General features: G+C 40.4%; 1 protein-coding gene across 1 annotated transcript in view; it reads right to left on the bottom strand.

Annotated features, from left to right (window-relative positions):
- Positions 1-12,349, bottom strand: part of LOC118983884 (transcriptional activator GLI3-like) — a 118,297-nt gene that overhangs the window by 14,097 nt on the left and 91,851 nt on the right. The window contains exon 3 of the mRNA XM_037041560.1: positions 1,966-2,208. Coding sequence (XP_036897455.1) covers positions 1,966-2,208 — 243 coding nt within the window. The remainder of the gene's footprint in view (positions 1-1,965; positions 2,209-12,349) is intronic.

Here is a 12,349-nt window from a genome sequence, read left to right as displayed (position 1 = left end):
CACAGCTGACACCTTCTGAATCATCCAAATAGGTTCCACAGAGGAATGTTCAAGCTTAATGCAAAATCTGATGCAGATTCATTGCTCTACTTGCTCAGTCATTTCGAATGTGACAGCCACACAGTACACATGCCCACTCAAGGGATCTACCATCCCTACCGACTGGTACAATGAAGTTGTCATTGTTCACACATGCACATTCCTGTCCACTCTTCTTGGCTATCAGGTTACATCAATGTCATGTAAACTGTAAGAACAGTTATGTTCTTAATTTCTTATTTCTTAATATAATAAGAAACATCAATGTTTCTTATTATATTAACAAGAGTTGGACTTTTTCCACACAGACCTCATATATGCAATGATATCATTTATTTATGACCAATTTAGGGGCTATATTGGAACGGTGGGTCAAATAATATGTGCCCTTTTTAACAGACAACTTATATAGCTCATAAGTTGTCATGTAATTTTAACAGTGATTTGAACAATATTGTGAGAAAAGCTAAAGAACAGCTAACCTATTAGTGCTATGCCCTCTAAACAGAGTGACAAATGATTTCTAACAGAGGCCAATAAATAAAAATACAATGTAGTAAACAGAAATGTGCTCAGAGGAAAGCCCTGTCAACACTATTTTAAACTCTCATTCCTAAATTAAAAGAAAATGAAGCAACCTTTTAATGATGGAAGGACAGAAACATGCATAATACATCTCCTCATTTCTGCAGCTATGGAAGCAACACATCAACAGGACTGACACACCCTTTTGAGACAGAAGTTGTAGACTCTTTAAGGATCCATAAAACCTTTTCTTCCATACTTCTGATCACTTTTTTAAAAATTACCTTTCCACTTAAAAAAATAACATTATCTTCCATCTTTACGAACAATATATTGGCGGGGGGGTGGGCAACTGCTGAAACTTCAGGCTGTGCGAGGCCCTTTGATCTGAGCCCTGATGAGGGACAATCACACCCTGTTGCAGGCCAACTAATGAAGAAATGGAATTAGCTTTTAGCCTGGGCATTTTCTTGAGCAAGAAAACATGCACTAATCAGCTCTCCACAATAATCAGTCATCTGGCTAATGACCTTTTGCCTTAAAACACTAAAATTTCTGAATGATGTGGATAAAAGGAAACAAGAACCAGTCCCCTATTCTGGAGCTCAATGGATCATCTGGAACTGGAGCCGGGAAGGTTAAATGGCAAGTCTATATCCTGGCAAAGTGATAAATCTGTAATAAAGAGCCACAAACTTTGGCACCTCAATACAAACTTCATTATTCCACAGCAAAATTATATTTTTAACTAGAAAGAGACCAAGAATAAACTCCACACATAATATTTTTCCTTATATTCTGCCTTTGCAGAAAACCATTATATATCTCTGTTCAGATTCCTCATTGATTTCTTAAACGTTATTAGTGTTGAAAAAGGAAGCTTCCAATGTTTCTGGTATACTGGTTAGAAAATAAAGTAGAGCATGCAGAAAAAATCTTCCATGTTAAGCAATTTAGTACAGATTTGTTGAAATAGGTTTGTTCCTCCTCAACAATTAAGCAAAATTTCATTCAAAATGGGAACTGCTGCTGTTAAAGTTTTCAGCTAATGCAGCCCACTTTCATTACTCCCCCATCCACCAATTTTCCTCCTGCAGCACCTAGCTGGGTGAAGCAAATTTTGTCCCAGTAGCCAGGAAAGATCCATGTGAATGAGTCACAGATGGTCACCTTCCTGAAAGCCACCCCACTGAGGCCTGAAGTTACTTAGAGATAAAAGGAAAGGCCTCTCCCTAAAAAGAATGGACACAAACTGGGAGAAGTAAGAAGAAAGGTGGAAAGTAAATAAAACACTTATATAAACTAATGTAAACCAAATAATCCATAAGCCCATGTGCGCACACACACATACAGAGACTCCCACAGCTCTGGAACACATACTGTGAGGCAGGACCCACTTACGGTAGTGAGGTTCCACGTAACCATTCCTGGGGTCCATGGCGAACACAGCCCCACGGTATGGGACAGAAGGCTCAGCCAGGTGCGGCAGAGACCCATGGATCTCCTTCTTGATCAGTGAGCCCCTCTCGTCACTAGATGTTGAAGGCTCCTCACTGATCTTGCTGAGCCCCTGGACACTCTGTGGCTGCATAGTGACTGCGTTTCTTCTCTCTCTGTGATAGGTCTGTCCAGGACTTTCATCCTCTAAAAAAAGAAGGAACATAAAAGCTCTGTGACCATTTAAGGAACAATTCAAAAATAGTCATCAATTAGGTCTCCCTCCAAAGCAGCAGCCATTTTCTCATTCTTGGCAACTTGGAAAGCTGTACCATGATGGGATGTTCTTCAGACAAAAACTGCTTATGAATAAGGGTCCAAAGTAAAAATGGAAGGATGAAGGGGAACTGGAAACGAGCCAACTAAATTGAGAGGTAGTGAGAATCAGCAAATAATCACAAGCCTACAGCTGAATCTGCTAGTGAGGCTCTTCTTCAGGGATTTGCCACTGCACCTGCAGGTCCAACTGAGACTGGATGTTTTGCCAGCCTAGAGCTGTGGGTGTGCAGGTTCCCCTCATCTGTCCGAGGAAGCTGGCCTCTAGGATAACAGGAGGAGCCTGGACACTCACTGAGGCTCTGACTGATCCTGGGGTTGAAGGGGCCTCTGTTCCTCAGTGGATGACCTGTTAGAAAGTAACCCAGAGGGTTCTGTGTTTAAGTTTTTTGTGTGATTTGTAACCCAACGAGAGATTTAACAAGGTGAGAAGTGGCACAGAAAACCCACTAGTTACAAAGGATAAAGTTGCCAATCATGGAATCCACCAGGGTCCCTTGCAAGACAATTCCTGATTTGGACCACAGCACAGAGCTGATAACTAGAAGGAAAAGGGAATAAGGGTGAAAGTTCAAGTGTGAGAAGGCTCTGGGAGTAAGGAAGGCTTCCATTATGCTGATATATATACATGCTCTAGGTGGAGTCCAGGCTTTACTTAAGAAACATTAATGTAATGACACTCCTCATATATTTGATACCCCAGCTCCCTAATACTTCTGGTTTCCTTTGATCTGTAAGACCTTTCCATCTATCCAATAGGGTTCTCTGCAAATGGGAATGTATACCTTTCTACAATAGCAGATCAAAGAAACATGCACAAAATTAAACCAAACTGGCAATCTGAACCAACAAGTGAACTAATTCATCTATTAGAATCATACACATACTCCAAAACTACATATGCCAAACAAGCTCGGCATTTAAACAATAAACTATCCTCTGGAAGATAAGTACTGATGAAAAAAAAAGTTGTTCAGGCACTGCTGAGACATCTAATCAGAAAATTCCTGATCTAAAAAACAAAACTATATGAGTATAAATAATAATATTATTGTACATTTTACATGGACAAATTTTTAACATATCTCAACATACAAACTTATCTTCAAAGTATTCCATAAAGTGTATATGTCTAGGTGACAGGCCCTAAAAACCAGAGAAAGTATGCTTCAGTAGTTTCATAGTTGTTTGTACAACTTCAGAAAGGATACCTATAAACACAGACAAGCATCAAAATACAAACTAATCACTATTGTTTGTGCTGACTAATGACTTAAACTACCAAACTATCTAAAGCCAACAGTCTTTCTGCCTATGTCTAGGACTTCAAGAAATAAGCAATGAGTTTTTCTCAGCCTAGCAAATAACTTGGTAAAACAGTACAAACCAGGACATACATTTTGGTTTTTAGTGAATTTGCTAACTACTACAGGTTAACTGTGAAATGTTATTTTGTGCAGATCCTCACCCAAACCTTGTAATTATGGGATTAATTATGTCGAATAACTACTAAAAACAGTGTAATTTCACATTTTCACACAATGATCTTTACAAAAGCAATACAAACCACACTTTTTCTAATTTAAAAACAAACTACAGAAAAACCCTACATTTTTTTCCTTCTGATTAACACTTTTAGGCACTAGTCCACCCTTGTACTTCATTAGCAGTGAAGTTGCAAGCCATAGAATAAAGGCTTGAAATCACGTAAAAGCAAAAAGGTGTCAAAAACACTAAAACTCTTAGTTTTATTTAAAATTTTGTAACCAACAAATGGCCAAAGTCATATTTTCCACTAATTTATGCCTGTGTAAAACCTTTATTTCAACCTGAATGTGTACCACCGAGGTGCAAATGCTATAGAAAAGACTTCATTTGGAAAGCCAGCAAGCCCTTACCAGGAGGAGCTGAAACGTGTAATTCGCATTCTCTGGGAAAGGTGAATAACCAAGCTCTACTAATCTCTTCCAGGTTTAAAACAGGATTCCCTCGATTTACTAGTCCTAGAAGAAATTAACTCTTCTTCTCTTAAAACTGTATCACTAAACCGAGTGAGTTTTTTTGAAGCATGACTTTATTATGAGCATGTGAATCCAACTTCATGAGTAACTGAATAATTTGGCAAGGTCTGTCCAGAGTCTCCCCATCTCCCCCCACAGTCTCCGGGGAGAAGGAAGTTTGGGGCGGGGGTGGAAAAGGGCCATCTTTTTAGCTAAATGATTCATTTTTTCACAAGTAGTTAACTTAAAAAATAAATTACTCTGTTAATGAGAGTTAAGCTAACATATGAATATTAAAGTTATAAAAAGAAATAAGCAAAGTTCAAATACTTAATGGAAAAAATTAACAAATTCCCTTAGTGAAATAAAAAAATGCAGGCAATTTTTTTTATGTGGAAACTTTCATCAGCCTTTTACAATGGTTAAGTCTACCACATTTTTACCTACCCTCCCTCTCCAAAACATTCCGGTAGACAAATATTTCATGAAGTTTACCACTTGCCCTGTTTCTTCTGATAGGCATTCAGATGAAAACCTGACAGTAGACATGCTCCAGAATACAAACAGCTACAGGGCTTAAAAGCACATTCTCCCCAGTAAAACCTTCCAAGCAGTATTTCTGCCTGCTCTTATAAATTTAGCAACCACATCAGCAAGCCAAAAGACAAAAGCTGTCTAATCTTGTTCACTTGAACCAAGTTGTTCAATCAAGTTTGAGAGTCAGTGCAGACAGCTACCCAGGCCAAATTATTGACAGAAACATACTGTCCACCATGGCAACAAGAAGTCCACTGCAAAAATGTAAGCAAATGACCCATTGCTCCAGGAGCATCTGCCAATGTACTTTAACAGCCAAAGAGGAGGCAACTGTCCGGCTTCTTTATGTTAAACAGTTGCATGCTTATGGGTTACACCAAAATGTGCAGTTCACTAAAAAGTTTCAGGAAAAATACTTCCTTTTTTCTTTGTATCTGTACTTGAGTGGAAGTTAATGAATTCCTGAAACAAATGGAGAGCTGCCCAAGCTTCATATTTTAGAAACTGTTCCAGATTTTACAAACTCATCCAAAGGCAACTGACATCAAGCTGGACATTCAAGTGTCATAAACTCTAAGAACTCCAAAGTTGCTTCATCTCAAACACTGTTCAGACTGTTTACAATAAATATTAAAAGAAAGTAATCCTGTCGGGGGAAGCAGGACTAGAACGCACACTCCTCCTGTGCACTGCTCACCAACTCCTAACAATTTCTCATTGCCACCCAGGATTTGTATAAAATAAAACCCTACACTGCATCACTAACTAGAAATACTTCTTGTCACCCTAAAACACTAGCTGATTAGGAAGGAACTCATGGTAAAAGTGTTCACATTTTTTAAAATTACCTTCAATTTCAAGCAGTTCCCTTAAACCCCGTGTTAACACCATTACTCTTTTCTTCCCCCAAGACACAGAAGACAGTGTAAGAGAGGCGACAATACTTACAACTCAGTCCCCAGGTTCTGGCTGGCTACTTTCTGCAAACTTCTCTTGGTGGGCTTTCTCTAGTTGTGCAGACCCTCTAGGAACATTCTTGGTGTCTCCCTGCCTCCCTGTCCCCCTCCCAGGCAGTGATGCTCCCATCAGAGGAACTAAAAGTCGTTGAAGCCATGCTAAATTTAACAAGCTCATTAGTATTCTTTCTGAGTGCTTCTGAGTGAACTCTCTCTATTCAAGCAGATCCCTCCAGGAGAAGGGTCAGGCGGCTAATCATTAAATCAAACTAATGTCACCCTATCACAATCAGCCGGAGAGAAGGAGGGTTTATTATTTCAGTTTATGCTAAATAAATGGTTTTACAAATGGTCCCCAAGCAAGGTCAACAACAGCTTCAATTACAAGGCAAACTTAACAAGAGATGCTATAAACCAAGTACTCTGTATTGACTTAAGATCAGGCTCAACTGCACATATTGCCACTAGCTGGGTAGTACAGGAATGCATATTGTAAAATAAAGGAAGGGGGGAGTTTCTTTCTTCGCCAGAATTTGCAACTGCACAGCGACTCCTCATTCACCTCTCTCCAACCAGCTAGCAGCTCAGCTCAATTCACCCCACACAAAGGCTGGAGCCCAGACCTCAATGGACCGAGTGAAACATGTTCAAAACTAGGCTCTCTATTGTGACTGAATTTCTTAACATCTTTTCAAAAAGCGGAGAATGCCTTGAGGCTAAAGGAAGAAACAGGCTAATGGTGAATTGGGAATTCTGAGCAAATTTCAGAGCCCTTTCCTCCTAGCTTTTGAGGTTGAAAGCAAGCTCTTTCCTTTCAAGTTTCAAAGTCCTCCTTCCTCCCGCAGTGTCACAGAAGGATTTGAAAAGAAGGTAATTGTGCTCACAGTCTCCCTGATCAGAGCTTACGTCCTATTTCTGGTATTTCGGAATACTTCTTGCAATAATAGTGCATATAGCTCAATCCTTTAACCGGCCTGCACTCTGCAATTGCTCATTAAATGAACAATTGCAAGTATAAAATGCCTTTTATGTTCAAGGTCTGGATATAAGATAAGCATTCTAGGACTCTAAATTTGGTTTACTAAGGGAACTTTCCATCATTAAATTACAAAACTGAAGTCAGAATACAGGGTTTCCCAGAAAAGTGGCACTCAGATTTCGGGGAGCCAATATGAAGGGAGAAAGGGGGGGATGCGCATCAAAATGTTAAGAGGTGGGGGGTGGAGACTGGATACTCAGATTTCTAGCCAAATGGGATTCTAACAAGAAAATAATATTTCCCTGTTTAGGAAGGTCTGAGCTTGTGAAACCTCCAAACTGAATGATAGGAAGTCATCTTCAAATACATTAAAACACAGGTCTGGGACACAATCAACATGCAGATGACTGTTCATGACCCTTCCCACACCAGCAAATATCACACCTGCTCCTTATAAAAAGAAACATCTCTTTATCACTATGAAAAGTGTCATCATTTATATCATCTCACTCCCTCATAACAACCCATGGCTGTGGCAGGGCAAGGTGTGAAGTGCAGTTCCCAAATCAGAAACAAGTAACCATAATCCCTGCAAGTGGGTGATACAAGAAGACCAGCACCCGTGCCTTGCTGAAGGCACACAACCCTGTAAACAGGACAAGAAGTCTGTTCCTGGACAGTTTTGGGGATGACACCTGAAGTAGTTGTACACTCTCAGCCTCCACGATCACTACTACCACCAATAAAAAAAAGAATAATTACATTTTTATGCACAAACATTTTCAAAACTCTGATACTCTCCCATTAAGTTTTTGTCAACATACATCTACTCCTAGAAAGCACCCAGGAGAAATGACAAATCTATAGAGTGACATGCAACCTCAGGGTCTTGGTGCCATAGAGCATCAGGTACCACCTGCTGGGTCTTGGTACCACCCCCGCAGGCATGAGGACACTCATTTGGGCTGCACCGTGCTCCACAGCACAACAAGGCCAAGCCAACAGCTGTTGAGTGTTGCTGCAGTTCTTAATGCTCTCACAAGCCTGGAGCCCCACCTTCCTATTGGAAGCAAGAAACAGAGCATCTTTTTTTCTGCTTTCCTCCCAGGAAATTGCCTCACTGTGGTCACAAAGAGCATTATTTCATTTTTTCCTATTATGCATTTGTTAAATCTTGTCAGTTTTTAATTCTTTGGTTACTTACATTTTGATATTCTTTGAAAAAAACCAATAGGACCCAAGTTCTCACTTCCAATTTATAATTTTCATGACTTTGAACACAGACCACAAATGAAAAAAACACAAGAGGCCAAGAATTGTGGAATTCAAGTTGCAGAATTATTCTAGGAAGAGGGAATAAAGTTCCTATGGTTGTTAGAAGCAGAGTTTTGCCCCTTTTCATCCAGAATGATGTTATGCCTAAACAGGGGCTGTTCCCAAGAATGTGCAGAGCTTGGCTTCCAAAGGGAGATATAGCAAACAATGCCTTCTCTAAGAACATTTCCAATGCCCTTAGGGTCAGACATCTCCCTTGTGCAGCTAACCATACATCTTCCATTGACAATGACTGATGGCAGAGGGAGTGGTCCAGATGAATGTGGAAAGAGCCCTCTGCTTTCTCTGCAACCTTTAAACTACACTGTGGGGCCTACAACACCAGAGGGCTGCAGCAGGACCTGAAGCTTCAGAGAAATCCAAGTGTCAATCTTCAAAGATTATAGGGTGACTCTCTCTACCTACTTTCATCAACCTAGAGGTCTGAAGGTGAAAGGAAAAAGAAAAGGCCCTCCCTCCATCAGTCTAATGAGTATCTTAGTTATTTTTAACACTTCTAGAGTTCTTTTTTGCCAAAATAGTCTAGACTAACATCCCGCCAATCCTTCCCCAGAAACCATTTGCTCCAAAAAGTAGGTTGGTGCTGAATCCAAGGCTAATTTCTCACATCACTCCCCACTACTCAGTTGTAAACAAAGCTCCATTCAACTTCAAAAGGGGTTCTCCGGACAGAAGAGAATAGGCAGAGAAAGCAAGATCAGAGTTTAGATAAACTAAAATGAAAAACCCCAAAGGGCAGTAATCCCCTCCCCTCACACACACACAGCAGCAGAGAGCTGTGATGTACAGTATGCAGAGTGAGCAGACTTCTGCCTTTTAAAAAAGATAGTACAACGAGGGCTCCACTCCTTGCCCTTCTGGAAAATCAGAATAACTGATAACACTACCAACTTGTCTGCGGCCTCACTAGGCAAGCCCTTGACCTATAGGGGTTCCATTTACTTTTATTGTGCCTCAGAACCCTTACAAATCAGAGGTCTATAATCCTGTCCAACACCACCGCCACCCCTGAAATGATGGTTTAGGGCACTGATAACACACACATCAAAGAATTACTGTGACTTGGTCAAACATTACCCAACACACTGGCACATTTAAGTCCAAGCACAAACCCAACAGTACTAACCAACCTTCAAAATCCCAGGCAGAAAGCATTAGCCAAGTCCCACCTGTACCTGGGAAGAGGGGAAAAACTTAAAACAGGACCCTGGGGGTCCCTGCACCTTCTCCAATAAAAGGGAGAAGATAGTCCTTATTTTCTATGAGCATGGAAAAAAAAAACCCTGAATTAAGAATTCTAAAATGTCATGGACCTTGTTTTAGCCTGCTATTAGTTACTAGTTACTGCTTACACAGAGTGAGTTAATTAGTGACATCAAAGGCAATACAATAAATTCTCAAGAGGGCCAATTTTTTCTTCCTTCTGATTAATAGAGCATTTATGCCTATCTGTGAGTAGCAACCTGATGAACATTTAGGTATTAGAAATTTCTTTGAAAACTCAGTTGCAGTCTTTTAAAAACCAAGAATGAAGAGTCTCTCTTCCTTATTTTGCATATACAGACATGAGCAGATAAGACTGTACAATGAGATCAACAACCAACAGTTTAACAGAACAAAATGCCTGTTCACAAGGCCAGTATCCAGGTTGCTGCTGCCCACTGCATCCCCCAGTGGGACCCACCTGGAGATCTACCCGAACCCAAGATCAGTGGGAGGACTCAGAGCCTACTCTTCCTTTCTTAGAAGATTGACAGAAATAAATCTCTGTGTGTAACAGCTTCCTCTGGCATCACTTTCAAAAGGTGGTTCCCAGGTTCACAACCCTCCCCTCAACAACAAAGTCCCATCTCCTAATCTTTCTTCCATTTTTTTTTAAATTGCAGGAATCAACACAAACTCAGCTGGCTTCATCTGGTGTGTTTATGTTGCAAGTTTTTTTTTGTTTTTAGAAGACTGTATAATGAGGAAACCCAAGCAGATAGCAGTATTATATTTTAACAAACTTTTGATGACCATTCTTAAGCCTTCACCTGCGTGACTCAGTTGGTTGGGCATCATCCTACAAAGCAAAGGGTCACAGGTTTAGTTCCCAGTCAGAGCACATGCCTGGGTTGTGGGTTCAGTCCCCGGCCTGGAAGTGTGCAGAAGGCAATCAATCAATGTTTCTCTCTTGCATAGATGTTTTTCTCCCTCTAAAATTCCCCTCTCTCTGAAAATAAATAAATAAAATCTTAAAAATAAATACATACATATATGCATACATAGTATGTTTACTGCATTGCAAAAACACCCTTGGAGTACATTTAAATATCAAGAATACCATTACTATACCCACTGAGCTGGGATTTCACCTCCACTGTGACAAAAGTAGGGATGATGAGCAGGGCTCACAACTGCTGACTCAGCTCTGGGCAAGGACAGGTGCTTCCTGGTTAGGTGGTGATCCCTCTCGTCACCACTCACTTTGACCTCTAAAATGTGCTTTTGAGAAACCCAAAGGACAGCACAGTCTGATTCTTCACAATTTTACCTTAGGTAAGGCATGAGATTAACTTCTTCTAGTTACTTAGTGGCAAAAGTATGCAGCTTTGAGCCCTGGCTGGTGTAGCTCAGTGGATTGAGCGCGGGCCTGCGAACCAGAGGATCGCAGTTCGATTCCCAGTCAGGGCACATACCTGGGTTGCAGGCCAGTTCCTGGCAGGGGACACACGGTACATTGTGTGTTTCTGGCAGAGGCAACCATACACCGATATTTCTCTCCCTCTCTCCTTCCCTTCCCCTCTAAAAATAAATTAAAAAAAAAAAATTTAAGACAATCTCGGTTTGATTCCCAGTCAGGGCACATGCCTGGGTTGCAGGTGGGTTCCCTGCAGGCCAACTCCCAGCAGGGGACGCACGAAAAGCAACCATACATTGATGTTTCTCTCCCTCTCCTTCTCTTCCCCTCTAAAGATAAATAAATAAAATCTTTAAAAAAAAATTTAAAAAAACTCCTTAAAAAAAAGTATGCAACTTTGTAAAACAGTTACACATAATGGTTCAGATACTATCTACGAGTGAAGCAGGAAGGGCCACAAAACCTAACCTCCCCCAAAAGCCATTCTTCACAGTCCCAGCCAAGACAGGATACTTTGGTACTCCAGCTGCTCTCCTCTCCTCCTGCCAACCATGCAGGACAGAAACCAACTACCCATCCTCCCCTGCAGTGAGACTGGGAACCAGGACACAGCCAGACCTTTCTTTTGGACTTGTTCCAGCTTTTCAGGCACTTAAGAGAACCTAATGTCCCAACACCAAAGGATGTATTTTTATTTTTGAGAAGTCCCAGTAAAAGTACTCAAAGAAACAAACGGTCCAATTCATCTACCTTTCTAAAATACAAGCAATTTTAGACTCACTCATTTTTCTACCAATCTCTTTTTTCAAAAGCCTACCAACGCAAATTTGTTAACCATATACCAATTAATGACAGATAACATTCAGCTACTATGAGACAGTAAGGGTTCATTTGTTTTGTTTACTCTTCACTGTCCCTTAATCAGAAAGGCACTGCCACTATGCTCATTTGCCACATAATAAAACTTGGGCACAGAGAAGCTAAGTTACCTTCCCAAGTTACCCAGCTGGTTCGCAGACAGAATCTGAAGGCCCAGATAATCACAACTCTAAAGCCCACATTGAAATTTTTGGCTATCCGAACCCCCTACTCAATGACAAAAAATATAAAATAAATTTGAATTTGAATTTTGGCCACTGCCCTAAAGCACAGGTCCGCAGACTTCACAAGTGCTCCACTCTGCTGCTGCCGAGTGAAAGGAGCCACAGGCAGGATGTCAACCAACGAGCACAGCTGTGCTGCAATATACCTCTATTTATGGACACTAGAATCTGAATTTCATATAATTTTCACGTCACATTTTAAAATGTAAAGAACCATTCTTAGTACGCTGTACAATAACCAGTAGCAAACTGTAAAATAATATTAAGTGTTAGAGAGGACAGAGTCTCCTCCTCAGACTATTGAAGTATTTCCCTAATTGGCTAGATATATCAAATGATTCTATTTCCAGGACATACCTTAAAAAAAAAAATTAGCAAAGATATTAATCTATATTCAATGATATTCATCAAAATGTTATTTTAATAAGGAAAACAAGTTACCAAAATAAATATCCATTATCTTATTGTATGATAAAATAGTC

Source organism: Sturnira hondurensis, unplaced genomic scaffold (genome assembly GCF_014824575.4).
Source record: "Sturnira hondurensis isolate 20B ecotype Veracruz unplaced genomic scaffold, ASM1482457v3 Scaffold0000473, whole genome shotgun sequence".
NCBI classification, from domain to species: Eukaryota; Metazoa; Chordata; class Mammalia; order Chiroptera; family Phyllostomidae; genus Sturnira; species Sturnira hondurensis.
This window is presented reverse-complemented; position numbering and strand designations above follow the sequence as displayed.